The following is an 18,805-nucleotide window of genomic DNA, read 5'->3' as shown; positions in this document are numbered from 1 at the left end:
AGTACCTAACATTTTGTTGGCTATTGTCTTAGAGATAGCTGAAGTAAGTACTATAATATTTTTGTTTTTTAATGGAGACAAAGAATAAATGATTCTTTTTGAATGTAAATCTAGCTTCATACAGCCATCAATTTCCATGTCTCTGTTTACATGGTGAAAATGGAAAGTGAAGGTGTCAGCTGTGGTACAGAAATAGAAAACCTTGAGGGACAAAATGTGAAGGACATTTGCATTCTTAACATCATCAGTACTGCAGCCAGCTCTTAGGCTGTTGTCATCACTCTTGTTTTAAAGTGAACCTTAACCACAACTGGTTTTTGAACTACTAATAATTTTAATACAAAGAAAGCAAAATAAAATGAAAAAGAAGCCACTTATCTTTGCTGTTAAAAAGATTAACTTTAAAAAAAGAATTTTAGGTCATAGTTCTTTAAAAATCCAGAAATTCAACCATCATGTATTATCACATGCTTGAGTTTTGTGCTCTTTTATTTATGGGGATTGCAAATTATAAGTAACTGAATTTTATTTGTTTTACAAAGAAGATAGTATAATGTATATGCAAGCTGAGGTGACAAAGCTAAGGAGTAACAGAATTAAAAACCTATCCATAAGATGGTGGCATTTAGATAAAACCTTTTCATCTAAAACATCAGTGTTTTCCTACTCAGTATACAGGTCTCACTGACTGGCAGCCTAAAGAATTGTTCAGATTAACAGCCAGTCCCCTGAATCTGATGATTTGGATTCAGCAAAGATAATTGAAGGGGAAAATTCCTTTTTGACCAATTTGGTACTTAGTTTGGAATGTGAGATTTCTTTATTGAGAGTATCATAACTAATGGGTTGAAATGTATTCAGAGGAGAATGTTTTGTTTGTGGAATTGTTGTATTTTTGATAAATAAGGCTTTTTAGGTCAAGGGGAGAGCTACCCTATGACTGCATTCCCCCATCTCCCCACCTCTGTCCTGCTCTTCCCAGTGACTAGATTTTAGGTCATTCTTCAGTGGTTATTTAAATAAAATACAGAGCTTCTTCAGAGTTCTCATCGTCATAGGACATTTTAGCATGACCTTAATTTCGAGTGTCTAAATTTTCCTATATTTGTTTGAAAACAAGTAAAAAAATCAAAATTACATTCTTTTAACATTAAGTAGGTTTAAAGTATTTTGCAGTATTTACTTACTCTGAACATTAACAAAAATATTCAAATTCAAAGGTGACAAAGTATTCACCAAAATTTTCTGAGGCATTACTCATGCTCTTTACTGGTGACCTGTCAGTAACAAAAATTGTCTTTGACTTCTGCTAAAGCAGAAGATACAGCAGCTGCTGCACAGTCTGACCCTTACAAAAATGCTGTGAAAGCCATTGTGAATGCAAATGTCTAGATTTTTTATTGTCCAGGGAAGCAGTTACAAATCTGTTCACATCAAACCATGCACATATTATTGCATATCAGGTATTTTTGTACAAATCAGCTAAGTGCTGCTTGCTTTTCTTCAGTGCCCTCAGGTTCTGAGGATTTTCCAGCAAATGAGATTTTATTTTCAAGTTTCACTTTAAGGTACAGGTGATGTCCTAGAAATATGGTTTAAGAAGCTGAATTCTTAAAAAGACAAACGAACACAAAACCAAAACAAACAAGAACCAATAAAATTATGGAACATTTCCCCCACCACAAACAAATAAACAAACAAATAACTCAACACAATCCTGCACAGAATACTTCACAAAAATGTGTTGGTAGATAACAAAGCAGAATATTATATCTATTTTGAAAGCTTTGGAACTCTCTTGTACATCAGTTACATACAGGGGCAGAAGGTATAAATTTCTTGTATACTTGTATTTTCATTTGGGTTTTTACTTGTGAAAATTTGGGAATGGTTATGCATTTCAATTGCATGGTGTTTCTTCTAGTAAGATTCTGGATTATCTAGATTGCTGAGGAAATCTAGAGAATACTTCCATGTTATTCTGTTTTACCTCTTGTCATCTTGGCAGAAGAACTGCAGATTGTGAATTTCTGTATTTGGAAGAGAACATTGTTTTTATAGTGCTGAAGTAGTGGAAGCTATATCTATTAAATAGTTTTTATAATGGGGAAAGGGAGTGGAACAGATTTAAGAACTAAAGGAGCAATGGTGGAGCTACACTGATGTAAACAAAATGGTCATTGCAAACCTCTTGCCTTCTTGGAGGGCCATTTGGACCCATGGATTGCTTAAAGATGGATTGTTATATATTCTCAATCTCCTTTTCAAGTAAGTGCTATTATGACAAACATTGTTACATCTTCACGAAATAAGACTCAGAAGTGGTCCACAGCCAGTCTTGATTAAAACTGCAGGTTTTTTGTTTGGCCCGGTGCCCCTCATGATTTGGAATTTTTGCTGGTAACTACTGAATAATCCCTTGACTGTGTGAATTTATTTTAAATAAATGTCTGTATACTCGAAGTTGTTCAAGAATAGTTACTGAACATGGCATTCAGAATAAAATCTGGAATAAAATGAGACCACCCATTAAATTTAAATGATTGGCAGCACCTCAGTCATTTCCAGAAAATTGTGAAATTGATCTGGTTTTGGTTTTACATTAGAGCAAAGTCCAAGGACAACTAGGACGTGTTTGTGAGTATTAAGTGGCAGCAGATTTCATGGAAAATAATTAAATAGTCCAGAAAAATTCCAGAGAGCTGTTTGATATCTTAGGGCCCCGTATCACGCATGTAATGAATAATTGGCTAAGATACATTAACTGTTCTAAACAGACCTCTCTTCCATACCTGACTAAAACTGTTGACAGCCCCTGTGCTGCAGGGTAATGGGCCATGTCATTTTGTTAAATGTGCTGTTCAGTCACTCTTTCATCCTGTTGAGAAGCATTTTGTCGCTGGCATTTACCTTATGCTACCTCTTCTCAGTAATGGCCTCTCTCAGTGCTGAACAGTACATTACAGAGGGATATGATTAGCTGAGGATTACATGTGTGCACCTAAACAAGGAACAGAGTATTTATTTTTCCTCTTGAAATATTTTTCATTTTCCTCAGAGCTTTTTGAATAACATGTGTTAATAAGTTTCTGTGTTGTAGACCTCTGAGGCTTTTACACATTGATAAACTTCAGAGGAGACATTTTATATGTTGTCTCTTAAAGTGAATATACCATTAGCTTGCAACATAATTGTTTGGAACAAGGAAGTGACAAAAAGTAACTTTTCCTCCTCATCAATTGCATGATGTATTGGACACTTCTGTACCAATGCTTATAAAACAAAGACCTGTGTGTGCTCAAATTTGGCATTAGAAGTTCCCAGGATCAAATGTCTGTAACTGGGCAAACCTAAAATATTTTTTTTTAAATTAGTTTCTTCATTGTTTTTCTAACAAAGGTGTTAAAGTAATGAGAAGAAGCACTGAACACAGAATCATACAATGGTCTGGGTTAAAAGGGACCTTAAAGATCACCTGGCTCCCACTCCCTTGCCTAGACCAAGTTGATCAAGGCATATCCAGCCTGGGCTTGAATGCTTCCAGGGATGGGGCATCTACAGCCTCTCTGGACAGCCTGTTCCAGTGCTCCACCATCCTCTGAGAAAATAATTGCTTCCTAACAAAGCAAAACTATGTCCAGTTTTTCATGTTACCAGCTTTCTGCAGACATAGGACAGGTACCTTAACCATGTATTTTGAGACCAGCCCTCTTAACAGCCACCTCTCTCTGCTTGTCTGCAGTACTTCATGTGAAGATGCAACAGCTGGGATTGTAAAGCTTTAAAAATATGTAATACATTTGTACTGAACTCCGTATAAATTAGCAGAAAGGCATAGAAGGAACAAGAAGTCATGAGCAAACAAATATTTGAAAAATTTAATGTGTACGTCTTTGAATTTATTTGAATAATGTTGTTGCATTGATTTTGTCTTTTGCAATTAGCAAAATCAGTTCTGCTATTATGGCACAAATAAATGTAAAATAAAAAGCAATAGACATGTATGTGGTATAATTCAGCTGCCAAATAGAATGCAGCCAACTCCTGAAAACAGTTGCAAATGATTTTCTGTATTTTCATTGTTTCTAATATAAAAATATTTATTAATAAATATAAAATAAATACTAAGTTTTAAAAATAATTATTTAAAACTAGGAAGAGAGAACTGGAGTAGTTTTTTTGAAATCTGTCTCTTCCTGTGGTAGTCTGCTTCTGCTACTTCATGTCTATTAAATTAAATTTTGCACATCTTGATAGTGGAGAAAAAGAAATTTTCTAAGGAACAAATATTTTTAAACTATATTATCAGCTTTTCTTCACTAAATCTGCATCAGTCAGACTACATTATGTATACTTTTGGAAATAGGTGAGGTTTACAAGTTTCCTTCAAAAATTTGAGCTAAGCATTTGATAGTTAATAGCTTTTTAAAAAGTGGACTACTTAAGAAAAAAATCTTGCTTCAGTAAATGGACTTCTTTTGAAGAGTCTAAGATTATTACAGCATTATATTTTCGTATGACCTTCAGTTCTATAGGAAAGAAATTATTGTATAATATCACAGTCATTCAATGCAAGCTGTAAATATATAAAATCATTCTTAAATAAACTATATGTACCGTTCAGTTTTCTCTTTCATGTCCTCTAAGTCAACAAAGACTGGAGCCCAATTTTTTTTTTATTTAATACCAGGAGAAACTGTAGAAGTTTTAGATTTTTATGTCTAAATGTCCTACCTGAAAATAGTTATTTACTGAAGGGTCTAAGTCAAGACCCCTTTGTTTAATTGGTTTATAAGCAGTATGCATGAGTTGAAGGAATTAAGACAGTCATTTGAGGTTCCATTTCTGAATTAGTAATGCTTTTGTAGGGAAGAGGTAGGAATTAGTTTGGTGAGGTTTCTGGAAACGTTATTTTTAATAGAGAGATTAAAATAACTGTTAGACTGTTGGGTTTGAAAGGTTTTTAAAGTAATGCACAGCTGTGATAACACCTACCAGTGACAGACCTGTGCTGCTGTAATGATACAGCAGCATTACACCTACCAGTGTAACATTAATTATTGTCTGCTAAAACCTCCTTCAGGGTCATAGAGGGAGATTAAGGGCACAAGCTTATAGTGTATACATGTAGCATTTTCAGCACGCACTGAACATGATCCTTGCAAGTTTGGTCATATTACTGACAAAGTAATGAAGGAAATCAGTGTTACAGAGACAGAGAGGTAGTATGCAGCAGTACAAGGTGAAAAAGGCAGGTGGTGAATTAATGCAAAAGATAAAAAAGAAGAGCATTATCAATTGACATGGTGGCAAAATTAGAATGGATATATGAATTTCATGTAGTGTGACATTGTTTTGTAACATCTCAGTGGAATAATCTTGGGATTAGATAATTAAATCAAAAACTTAAAAAAATCATGTGTGGTTATATGTAAGAAGAAGATTCTTTATGATCTGGAGTCTGCGGTTTTGGGGTGAAAAATAAAACCAAATAAATGATATCCTGCCTGAAAAATGATGATGATAGAATACTTTGTTAGGGATGTTGTTTTTTTCTCCTTTCCTGTTGTGTGCAGAACACTGGTATCCTATCCAGACAATCATTAAACAATTTAACTTAAAAATTTAAATCAGACATTCTGAAAGGTATTTATAGCTGTTCTATGTTCTGATTCAGCTTTTCCTTTATTATCTGTAGAGCTAATAGATGCTCAGGGGAATGGGCTGTAGCACCCTTATTAAAAAAAGAAAAGAAACAATTTTTCTAGTGATTTTTGATCTTATTTTTGAAATAAATTAATATATGAATGGTGAAACCTACAGTTTTTCTGTTGCTTTGGGTACTGCTTCCCATGTGCCCTCTAAATTTCTTAGTATTTTCAGCCTCATACTACAGCTTACCTTTCTGATCAGTACCTAGTTGCTCTTGTGAGACTAGGCTTGTATTTACATGCCATGTAAAATTAATCTGCTTGCCCAGCTGATTGGTGTCTCTTAAGATGGATGTGAGCCATTTTAATTGATTTTTAACTATCTGTCTCTGTGTCAGTGTACTAATTTGGGTTCTGTCTTTAATCACCAATTTTCATTAAATTTGCAGGAACTGAAAGTCTTTGAGAACTGTCCTATTTGTTTGAAATTAAAAGCGGTTGTGGTGTAAAGACAGATGGTTTGGTCCAGTAAAATTTGTTTTCTGGTGAAAATAGAAGCAAATAAAAATCAAACCGGAAACTCTGGTTTCCAGTTCTTTCTGAGCTGTGGGAAAAATTGTCTGCTGAGTTATGAAAAAATATTTTGAATCATTTAAAAGAAGGAAAATGTGTTATTTTATTGTTGTGGTTTAACTCAGCTGGCAACCAAGTACCACAGAGCCTCTTGCTCATTTCCCCCACTACCCTTCTGTCCCTGTGGGATAGGGAAGAGAATTGGAAAGAAGTACATTATTGTGTATTTATGTGCATTAGCTTCCTTGAGACTTTTTGCTTTCCATCCATGGTTGAAATAAGCCTACTACTGAAACAGTCTACTTCTGGATTTATGCAACTCTTTAATATATGGTATTATCATTATAAATACTAAATTAGATATGTACAAAACAGAAAAACTATGTACAAAACATAAAAGAATTAAGGTCTCCATTCTCTAGTCTGCTAAGTGCAGAACAACTGTAAAATTTTTACTTACAGAGATAAATAAAACAAATTTTAGTGTGTGGGGAAATTATTTGCCAGAGCATAGCTGGTTCATATAGATAGTCTTCCTCTTACAGTAATATCTGTTTAGGCTGCTGGAATAAGAGGAAGGAGAAAGATTGCACAGGGCAAAGCAAATATGCACATGGCAGACTTATCCTGTGTGATTTTTCACTGCAGTAGGTTTAGGTTTGACAGACATTAGAGGGTTGTTACCCTCTTCAGCCCATCAGACTTTTTCTCTGCTCATAAATCAGCTTTGGAATGATTGTAGTCTTTAACTAGTGCATCACATTGGCTGAGTACTCCAGACTGAAAACTGAGTAGCTCAGGAGATGTTTTGTGTATCAAATACTGCTGGCTTAGAGATGGTGTTGCTCTTTATAGCACATGCAGTAGGAGATAAATTTTCATTTGTCACCACATGTCTGTCAGAACTCACAATAGCAAAATTTAATTGTATTGTTAGTTGTTAACTGAACTTGTTACTCAGCTTCTGCTGGAACTAGGTAACGTAGGATCAGACAGCTGTAGTCAGTTTTTGGAAATCACATTTGTTTAGGTGGATCTGAGTCCAAGTAATGTATCATACCAACAACTAGTAGGGGAGGGGTTGATGAAGAGTTCTAAGTGCAAGAACTTAAGTGCCTGGTATGGATTTTAAGACAAAGCTGAAAGTGTAGCTTTGAAGAGCTGTATATGCAGTGAAAATCAATTGAGATCTATAATATATTTTAATGGCAATTGTATTTCAACTGCTTGATCTTTCCTTACTCAAGTGATCTCTGAAATTTTCATTTGTTTTAAACTCATGCTAACACGTGCAATCATTAGACTGCAAAGTCTATATGTTCAAAAAGGGGAGTATTGGGATGTGAATTGTTGAAGCTATGAAAAAAGGTTTCAAAGAATTGGAACTGTGTAAAGTTCCAATCATGGAAATATATTTCTGGTGGAATTCGAACTGTGATATTGTCTTTTTCAAGGGAAAATATAAAAAAGGAGAATTCTACCTTTAGCAAAGGAAAATAGGGTAACATAGATGGCTGCTTCTCTACCCATCCCCTATGGCTTTTGAACCCAACTGTTGAGGCAGCACTGCTGGCTTCTCAGTGCACAACCTAGACATTTAGGAATAGTCAGTCATAGCCTGATTGATTGGGAGCACCATGATGTGTCTCAGATATGATGTAAAGAACCAGTATTGATTTATTTTCTCATGTTGATTTTCTAGTTTCCATGACTGCAGTAATAAGTTAACTTTTTTACTCTGTGTAACCTTTCCAATGTTGCCCAGAGCAATAGACCCAGAGCATTCATCTAGAGACACTGAACTGAGCTAAGGAAGAGTGATTTTCCTCCTCCACAGCCACTCCAAAAAGGCAACATTCATAGGTTTGTAAGCATAGTGTCTCCCAGGAGCATGAAAGCTGTGTGCTTAGTGGAAATGGTTCACTTTGCTGGGAACCGCTTCTTTGCTGCGTGTAGTTTATCTGAGACATTGCCAAGTGTTTCCAGGGCAGTAACACCTCCAAAGAAAACTGATGGTACATTAAAAATGTATCTTTATAAGTAGAAAAATTAACTGTAGTCACTGGATCCGCTTAATTCATTTGCATGTATCTTGAAAATATTTTTAAACTGACATTTGAAGGATTTTGTTTATTTCTTTTACTACGTGAGTTGTTGTGAGATGCATGATGAGTTCTGAAACAGTTTCAGAAACTATGCAGATACTCAGAAGTCTGTAAGTTCTCAGAGGTTCTGCTCTGCATTGGGCAAACTTGATTTGATCTACAGAGCATCACTCATGTCAAGGGACATGGTAGAATTATTTCATTATTGTTGTGTGGCATTGTAGTACTGCTATTGAATTGTGACCAGCTGCATTACTACAAGGTACGTTACTGCATCTTGAAATATAACAGAGTGACATATGCTTTTACTTCATTTTATAGAACTATACTTTAAGGCAAGAGACAGTGAAAGGCTTTAGATGTCCTTGCTGGAATAAAGAATTCAGAATTCACTTCATGATAAGCTCATAGATAGAAACAATTTTTTTTTCTTCTTTCCCATTCAGGTGATTCTCAGATAATTGAAATCATGTTAGGGGAAATAAGGATGGCTGTGACTTTAACATTCAAAAGCATTGCACAATGAATTTCCTCATATGGGCATTCCTTCCCCAGGACAGAAGTGGAATAGGTCAGAATTTTAGTTTTTGTAAACTGAATGGGATAATTTAGCTTTCATATGACATTTCTTAGGTTTTTTTTTCTCTTGCTTTGTCCAGCAACCAAAGCATTTCTGTCCTAGTTATCAAGTAAAAATTGAAGCTGTGATGCTGGAAATGGAAGTGGCATTTCATCCTAGGTTTCATATTTTTCCATTAGTCTCAGAAGAACAAAAATATTTAACTAAGTAAATTGAATATAGTCCTTCCTTTTTAACATTCATGCCAGAGGCAAAAGACAGCAAACATTTGAAACTATATGCTCTTGAGATTTATGGAATTTGTATTTTCAACTGTTTTAAAATTAAGCTCTCAGTGCTTTCCTGAAAAAGTACTATTAATTAAACTACATTTTTAAAAAAAATTTATAGGTAGTTTGATTGTCTTGGCAGTGGTGCTGTATTACTCTTAGTTGGATGATCTACCAACCTGCAGAACTACTAAGGAGATTTAAGTCCTTTTTAAAAAAAAATTGTTTCTGCTGAAATTTAGCAGTTCCAAAGCATTTTGAGCTATTCCTTTTCTAATTGCATGGTACTCTGAAATTTCTGCAATTACAGTGTTATGTTTCTTTTCAGGATAATGTTCAGTGTGGAATATGATATAAAATTAAAGATAAGGCAGACAGACAGTTGAGTCTGTCCTGCCTGAACATGAAAGGCGTTCTGAGCACCATTTAAACTGTATGATGATGTGCAAAGTCTAAGATCTATGGAATATCATCTGAGAACTTTGCATGTTAAGAACATCCTAGAAAATGTTCTCTGCCTTAACTAACACTGGTTCAGCTTTTGTACTACTCTAGCAGACATTGATTATATGGCTGTTGAATCAGTTTTTAAAGATGTTGCTGCATAATCCTGCTGGATTCAATCATTAGATTTCTTGACAGTAATGGCTGCTCCTGATTTATTTAAATGATACCTCTGTATAGCATCCATTGGTGGATAAGAAAAAATTATACATACATACATACATACATATATATATATATATATATATATAAGGAGAGAGAGGTGAAATTGTTTTATCTTAACAAGGTATCAATTATGTATTATGGTTAACTTTGTGTGTATATCAAACCAGACTTTTCAATGCATTGTGCAAATCTTTAAAAAATCTTAAGAATTGTCATGAGTCTTGGGTGAGCAGATGGACCACCAATACCTTAGTACAAGTCAGAGGTGAGGTAGATAATTCAAGCTTCTTATGTTCATTGTTAGAGAAAACAAAAAGAATTATTGATTGGGAAGATAAGACTGCATAAAAGAAAGCAAATTTAATAGTCTTGGCAGTTTTGTCTATATATAATGATTATTAAGGTAAGGGGTAGTGTGGATTGGATATCTCTCTTAGGCAAAGTAATAATATCACAGTTTGATTTAAAAAAAAAATTTCTACTAATTATGACTGTCATCAATTATATAATTCAAAACACAAAATTTGAATGGGAAAATACATTCTCTGATTATAAAACATCAACTGACTTATGATCACAAGATATCTAGAGTATTAGGGAAGAAATGCTGGTTTTCAGAAACTGGAAAAGAAAGAAATATTTTAAATTGGTCTCTCTAGTGCAGCCTTTGCTAATTATTGGTCAGCCAATTAGTGCCCACTTGAATTTCCACTGAGAACTTGTAGAAGCTCAGTAAACTAAAATAAAATCTCGAACGAGGTATGTTGTGACTCTGTACTCACTTTGTAGATACCAAGTGAAATAGTCAGAGGATTTATTTCTGACAGTGAGAATCTCTTCTGTTCTCTGACAGCCACGAGCTGTTGCTGGTTTTCGAGGAACGGTACGATACGCATCAATCAACGCTCATAGAAACAGAGTGAGTATCACAATCCAGATCAAAACCATCTCATGTCGCTGGAAGCAGTCAGTAACACAGTTACTATTAATTTCCTTTTTTGCATTCTTATCTATGCATTTATTATGTAGAAATCAATAGCTATAAATAAAGGATAATGTTATTTAGTAGTTGAGGATTAAAAAGTTCGTGTACAAATAATAGTGATTCTAATACTTACCTTCGGTGTTCAGTTGTATTGCAAGTTAGTAAGTTAAAAAAGTGAATCTACTGAGTTTTATGAGGTACATAATGCCCAATATGTTCTCTTAACATCCTACTGTAAAGAAATCTGAATAAACAATGCATAAGATATGCAATGCTATTTTAACACACTTCAACTTTTATTTTATTTCTGTCTTCTGTGGAAATTTACTTGTATGTTTCTCCTTAAAATAGCCACTGGATTTAATTAACTTGTTTTGCAGCATAGGTTATATTAAATTTTATATATTAATTTAAGTTTCGAGCAGTAAGGAATTTCTCTTCCCATTTGTTTAGGTATTTGTAATATACTTTAGAATTATATATCCTTTTACAGGAAATGGGTCGGCATGATGACCTCTGGTCTCTCTTCTACATGTTGGTGGAATTTGTGGTTGGGCAACTGCCTTGGAGAAAAATAAAAGATAAGGTAAAGCTAGAGGTGAAACCAAAGAGCATAAGGGTGGTTTACTTCTGGATTCCAGGGAAATGCTGTGATAAAGATTCTTCTTAGAATCATTAATTAATTTTAACCTTACATTTTCCAGTGTTTTCTAGCATTAGTTCTTGTGGCTAGTGTCATGGTATAAAAAGCAATCAAATTTTACTAAGTGTTCTAGGAACAAAGGAGGTTATACTTCTAGATTGAAATTATTGTAAAGGGCAGAAGTAAGTGTATATTTGCTACTTACTTCATTGTTCGTGTTATCACTTGGGTACTTTATTTCACCTATCACATGCTTAAAATTTCTAATCTGTTTTAATTATTTGTGAAATAGGCATTTCTGATTTACTGGTGAACAAAAGTGGATTGAGCAATACGCAGTAGTGCCTTTAGCCATATGTCGTAGTGAAGTATGCAAAGAAACAATATCTAATCAGCCTGTTTTTACTTTTGAAATCATACTGAAACCAGGTTACTCTCTGATATGGTTTATGTACTGGTAGATGACAGTGGGGTGTATAGGTAGCATCTCCTTTTTGGTTTTGATTTATGCATCTTACATGACTGAATATACACCAAAAAGTGACTGAACTTGACATGATGAAACAGGATGTTTAAGTCTTTAAAATATACTATTAGACAGGGTTGGAGTGTTTAGTGACAGCTCTTTGTATCAGTCAGCATTCAAACACAACACAAACACAGTAGAAAACTAAATGGCTTTTCATATTGAATTTGAAGTTTGTACATTATTTTGCAAGTGTACTGAGACCAAAACCAGAATCTCCTATCTTGCTATGGGGTGTAGAATGGCCTTTCTCAGTACCATTCAGTGTAATGTAGTGAGCTGTCTCTCTGGCTAGTAGTGTGTTGAATGGCTGTAACAGAGAATGTGAGTACGTTGTAACGGAGAACAAAGATGTGCCAATGTTTGTTGTGTTATTTACTCCTAGGAGCAAGTGGGCTCCATTAAAGAAAGGTACGAACACAGACTTATGTTGAAACATCTTCCTCAAGAATTCAACGTCTTTCTGGATCACATTGCTAATTTAGATTACTTCACAAAGCCTGATTACCAGGTAAACACTTGTACTATTTTATCTTTCTGTTTTATAAAGAAGGGAATTTTATGCTGTTTCATCTTCAATTTACGTTGATTTCATTGTGTAATCTTGGTAGTTATTATGGCTTGTGCCACCACAAAGTTAATTTAATCAGCATTTAGTGCCACAGAAATTCAGTGGTTCAAACATGTTATTTTTTCCATTTGGGAAGTGTAAGTCTGTTGAGTTTCTAAAAAGAATTGGCTCCTGCTTTTCAGTCAATATTCTGTTAGGATCAGGAGCTATCCTACTATCACAGCTTCTAGTAGGTGCTCTATAAGTTAATTGATCAGATTGTTCTCTCAGTGATTGTCGTTCTGGCAGTTTTCCAAAGTCTTAGGTCTTAGTCTAGCTGTAGGTGCTGTAGCACAGCATACATTCACGGTGTATTTTCAGATCTGAGGTATTGTGTACAGAGATCACAGAAGACCAGTCATTTTCTTGGTTAAAGATTGTATAGCCTGCTGAAATGGGCAGCCTGTGCTCAGTGGTAGGGTGCTATGTGCCAAGAGGATATGCTATAGAGTGTGTCTTAACTCACTCAGTGTTGAGCTATGATTAAACAAGAAATAAAGATAGAACTTTCTTCCAGTTTGTGGAAAGCAGCAGAGGAATGCTCAGGAAAAGCAGGGAGGCAGGGACTTGAGAGTTTTTTGGTCTTGCACACTGTGAGAGGTTGTACTGATGGAACTGCATAGCATGACAAGCTGTCCCTGTGTGCCTTCCTTCTGGCTCCCAGAAACACGAATTCCTGTCAGCTTCCCACTTCCAGGACCTGTCTGCCTCTGTGCCTTTGTTCAGCTTCCTAAATCAGTGAAATCAGGAATTAGACTGTTGGTGTTCAAGTGTAATTGGTTCAACTGAATAAATAATCCTGGCTAATTCTGGAATTGAAACTTTGATAAGAGCACCTCCTCTACTTTGCTTGGTAAGATTAACAAAGAAACCAAGATAAAAAAGAATTGAAATAAGAGCTGAAAATATCAAGGAATAACTGATTTCCTGTTAGTAAGTGGATTTCTCTAAATATACTGGTATATGATTCTGCACATTTGCAAAACAAATAAATCAATTTTTGTGAAAAATTTTGAATGTTAAAAAAAACTTTTTATAAACACAAAAAATATTCAGTATTCCTGAAAAATAAATACTCTGATTTTTTTCCCTCTTCTTCATTACAAATTTTCATGAAATTTATCCTATAGTTTACAATTAAGTGAGGAAAATGTTTTCAGTGTTCTGTGTGCCTGATTATAAAGACGTATCAGATTTTTTTTCCTATGGTAAAAAGTACTATTGCAGAAATTTTGATACTGCACAGGAAAACCTTGATTATAGACTGGTAAATACATTTTACATTACAGAACCTGAATGATAAGGCATATAGTCAGTCATATTTTTGCAAATCCTTTTGACGGTCTATTTGCATCTAACACAGCACATGCACTCAGCAATTAACATGATACCAGGACAGAGTTTTTCCATGATAGACACAGCCCAGTAATTGACAGTCCTGTGGCTATTCATGGAACATTTGCAGTTGTGTAGCTGCAGCCTGAGCCTTACAACACAGTCTTGCTCATGTGCTTTAGACCAGAGCAGGGTGGTTTTATTTAGAGCAGCGAGAATGTTCTTTTAAACTCTGGTCTCTTTTAACTTGTGTTTTATTAGTGGTGTTGTTCCTACCTACTATATTCTTTGTATTTATGGGTAGGCACTGAACAAGAATGTGTGTATATCCCTGCTACGAAGAGTTTAGAGTCTAAGAAGTTCATGACCTAGGCCAAGAAGCCATGTCTGATTTGGCAATGTCAGATGTTTATTTTATTCAGGTATTGGTGCATACACTGCCTCAGCCTCCTGATATTATTAGCACTTGAGTTTGTATTTGCCTCATAGCAGAAATTGATGAAAAGCTTTAAAGGAGAATGACCTTAAAAATTACTTCAGAGATGCTGCTTAATGTTTAGAGGGAGAAAAGAATTAAACACAGTATATAAGTGACAGAGTGAACTATGGCTTTGTGCTCTTCAGTAGGGTTACAGGAATTACCAGGACAGGTAATTTCTGGCACACAGAAGGTTCTTGAGAGTAAAAATTAAGTGTATGAGACCACTCTGTACAAGAGAAATGATCCAAACTTCGCATCTATTTTATATGCCAATGGGTATCCCAAAGGAGACTGGAAAAATTTTCAGCATCCTGGATTGGAAAAAACCACAGATTTTTAGCTTCTAGGGGAAAAAAAAGTAGAAATGTTACAGAATAAGAGAATGATATGGACACAGCCTTCCCATCAGTAAATAGAATGAGACAAATTTTATTTCACAGGGAGAAGAAGGTGATGCCATTTGTTTCTCTGTCATGGACACAGGTTTTCTAAAGGTGTTTTCATAGCATAAAATGGGGATTGAAATTTTAGACATTTTGTATAGTATAAATGTCAGCATTATGTGGAGTAAATGATATGTGGTTCTTAATGACAGAAAGGCAGGAATTAGCAGATCAGTATCCTTTCCTACATCTCATTCATTTCCTGGGTTTCATGGTGGTACAAATGTATTCTTTTCTCTTCCTCTGCTAGAGAGCCATTGTATTCTGCAGCAATGTATTTATGCTTCTCTGTGTGTGTGTGTATTTTTGTCTTTTTGTAAAATTCTGTGGTGTATTTGCCTCATGCCTGATAAAACCACAGATGTGGGTGGATTTCTTTTTTCTGTTTTAATAAAATGGAGTTTTGTATATCTTGACCTCAAAATCTTGAAAAATGAGAAGTGTTTCATATAAAAACCTCATTTTTTAAATGTTGTAGTCAGTATTACAGGAGGATATTTCATAATTGCTTGGTCTCTTAGACAGAGATGAAGCTTATTAACTTTTTTCTTTATTTTCAGCTTCTCATGTCTGTATTTGACAACAGCATGAAAACGTTTGGGGTTATTGAAAGCGACCCTTTTGACTGGGAGAAGAGTGGAACTGATGGCTCCCTCACAACAACAACAACTTCAACCACTCCTCAGCTGCACACTCGTCTCACGCCGGCGGCGATTGGGTATGCACGGTGTGGTCTCTTCTACCAAAGGGAAATTATCTCCATCATTTAGGTTTTTTCTGCAGGATTTTGAATGCGTAGAGAAAGGGAGGTTTGGGAGCATTTGAAGTATTTCCCTTTTCAGGGTTCCAGTTTATAGTATCCTGAAAGATCAGCACTACAGTCCTAAAATTACAGCAATAAAAATAGTACTCCAGGAAATTGCATGTAAATTTGCTCATCCATCCTTTGCTAAATCATATTTTGTGAAACTAAATAATGTGTCCTGAGTTTAAGTGCCTGGAAATTTAACTGCCTGGAAATAAACCCATCGTTTTCTGTAAGCTTGAAATAAAATTCTAGCTGCAATTTCCTTATAAGTTTGAAAAATGAATGGTTCTTCATAAGAAATTTGGAAATAGATTTTTCTTTTGTTTGAAATAATATTTAATATGTTATTTGAGACATTCTGTCATGAAGTAAATTGGACAAGATATGATGTTTAATAATACCATACTCATCTCAGGACTGAAGAATGTAAGAGGTGTTTATGGATGAATGTAAGAAGTATTTATGGATGCCATTAATTTTTTTGAATAGAAGAATACATAGAGTCAGGAGAGAAGTTGAACCTGGACATGATCTTTAACAAATTTTCTCAGAAGTGGCTTCAAAAGCATTCAAAACCCCAGCTTTTATGTGATGGGTTTTTTTTTAATATATTTTGTTATGCACCTAAATTAAATAAATTGTGAAAGCCAGGAAATAGGGGGTTTTGCATTAAATAATTTCCAAAATTTCATTTTCTGCAGAAATATGATTTTCTTTGTAAGTTTTTGTTTGTTTCTTTCTTTCAAAATAGAAAGTTATTTCTGTAAACACGTAAGAGTATAAAAATTTTAATTTTCTGATGTTGTTTTTTAAACTACTTTTGTAGAATTGCCAATGCCACTCCTATCCCAGGAGATTTGCTGCGGGAAAATACAGATGAAGTGTTCCCTGATGAACAGCTCAGTGATGGAGAGAATGTTATTCCTGTTGGTGTATCACCTGAGAAACTACCTGGATCCCCTGGACATCAGCGTCCTCAGGAAAAAGATGTTTGGGAAGAAATGGATGCAAACAGAAACAAAATAAAACTGGGGATCTGTAAGGTACTTTCAAATCTGCATTGTGAAGATCATCTTTGAACAGATTCTTGTCCTCGAAGTGCACATAAGATATAATTAACAAGGCAGTTGTACTGATAGAGATTAGCCAGAATGATCTAAGGAAATGATTTATGGTAGAAATAACACATTTTATATATTGAAAAAGCAGACAGGCTTTTGGGCATTGTGTCACTTTATCAGGTCTTTATGATGATCAGCTTGCTGATAATATGAGACTCTTTGTAGTTTACTCATATTAGTTTTCTTCAGACATGATCTTCATTCTTGCTCACTGAATGAAATCAAAGCAATTTTCCTGCATCTTGCACAAGTAGAAGCTAAATATTAAATGTACAAAAGAAGATTTTAATGTTCTTCAACTGAAGAACTTCAAATCATCAGCATGATGGGCAGTATCCATTTAATTCACTTCATGGTTTTGCCTCCATAAGATATGATACCTTTGTACTGATTCAGAGGTTCATTGGCTGGTCTTTAGAAGAGAATGCTGCTTTATTTTCAAAAGTGGTCTCTGAGAATTGGTTCCTGTCTTCCTTACTCACAATCACAGTATTTCATACTTGGACAGATGTAGCCTGTTTCTTGATACAACAGTATTTTTAACATGAAAACAGATCTGGTACTAAAAAGTTCTTTATCTAGGAGGGCTGTCTAGTTTTGAAGCTGTTACTCATTATTTGCTAGGTGAAAAAAAAGTCTTATGGGAAAGACCAAGGCATGGTGCCTGTTTTCAAGTTTATTTGTTTGGTGGTTTTTTTGGGGTGGTTGGTTGGTTGGTTGGTTGATTGGTTGGTTTTTTACCAAAGAGAATGAAAGGAGATTGTTCTGGTTCAAACCCAGGCACTTTCTGTTACACCTGTAGAAACTAAGGATGAACATGATTTCCCAGATCTAAATCATTTTCAGTTATTATTCTAAATCATGTTCAGTCATTATTAAGGTAGAATGCAGTTGGGTTAAAACGTAGCTTAAAATCACAGAAATATTTAGTAGATTTGGTGTATAACAGTGTTATACGCTTTAGAGAATCAGAAGGACAGCCTGGAAGCTAACTTCTCTTTAATAAGAGCACTTGACTGTAAAGCAGATCAAAGATTCTACCAAGTGCAAGGTTTCAGACTATTAGTAAAGAAAATTTCGGAGATAGGTGTGAAATATCAGAGTAAATGTAACTGTATTACTGGGTCTTTGATACTCCTGTTCTCAGACTTACCCAGAACCAGTGTATTGCCAGTATTTTGTCTGCTGTAGGTGTGTGCTGAAGAGCATATCTAAACTACCTTAACTAGGGCATGAACTTAAGGACCATTCCAAAAACAAATTGGCTTTTCACTTTCTAAAAACTTGGAGGCTCTTTACCATGTAGTACCTTGTCATCCTCTTGTTTTGCCATTCCTAGTGAGTTACATTCTTGCTTTACATTGGCACAGGCTGCCACAGAGGAAGAAAACAGCCATGGCCCAGGGAATGGAATGCTTAATGCCCCGAGTCTTGGTTCTCCAATTCGAGTTCGCTCAGAGACCACCCAGTTAGACAGAGATGTTCCACTGGTGCGGAAGCTTCGTTCCATTCACAGCTTTGAACTGGAGAAGCGCATGACGTTGGAGTCTAAGCCCGACACTGATAAGTTTCTTGAGACCTGGTAAAGAAATTATGTTATCCTTTTGCTAGGATCTTTTAAGGATATGTGATTAGGGTACTATTATCTTTTCTGTGTGAAGAGCAGGAACAGAGCTGTTGAGTATGCTTATGCAAGTTACAGCCAAGTATTTTTCATAATATTGCTCAACTAATGGATTTCACTACTTGGCAGCTACTTTAGAAAATGATTGTTGGTAGAATACAGTTGAACTCAGACTTCCACACTTGGAAATTTTGTATTTCAAGACCTAGTGGTCTTGAAATAAATAATTAATAAATCCTGGTATTTATTAACTTTTTCTTCAGTGGCATACTCTTGACAGTCAGTACAACTCATCCTGAATAAGAAGGTTGATATCAGGTGCTCAGTAGAGGTAACATGAGATTAGGCTGTATGACATGAGAAGGGAGGTTTACAGGAAGTG

At 35.1% G+C, this 18,805-nt stretch overlaps 1 protein-coding gene across 2 annotated transcripts in view; it reads left to right on the top strand.

Annotated features, from left to right (window-relative positions):
• TTBK2 (tau tubulin kinase 2) overlaps positions 1 to 18,805 on the top strand; it is an 84,616-nt gene that overhangs the window by 38,883 nt on the left and 26,928 nt on the right. For both annotated transcript variants that reach the window (XM_063398618.1, XM_063398617.1), the window contains exons 7-12: positions 10,701 to 10,766; positions 11,326 to 11,418; positions 12,387 to 12,512; positions 15,431 to 15,588; positions 16,505 to 16,721; positions 18,170 to 18,381. In XM_063398618.1, the coding sequence (XP_063254688.1) occupies positions 10,701 to 10,766; positions 11,326 to 11,418; positions 12,387 to 12,512; positions 15,431 to 15,588; positions 16,505 to 16,721; positions 18,170 to 18,381 (872 nt within the window). The remainder of the gene's footprint in view (positions 1 to 10,700; positions 10,767 to 11,325; positions 11,419 to 12,386; positions 12,513 to 15,430; positions 15,589 to 16,504; positions 16,722 to 18,169; positions 18,382 to 18,805) is intronic.

The sequence above is a fragment of the Prinia subflava genome, chromosome 5, assembly GCF_021018805.1.
Source record: "Prinia subflava isolate CZ2003 ecotype Zambia chromosome 5, Cam_Psub_1.2, whole genome shotgun sequence".
Classification (NCBI taxonomy): Eukaryota; Metazoa; Chordata; class Aves; order Passeriformes; family Cisticolidae; genus Prinia; species Prinia subflava.
Note: the sequence above shows the minus strand (reverse complement) of the source record. Positions and strands in the feature narration are given on the sequence as shown.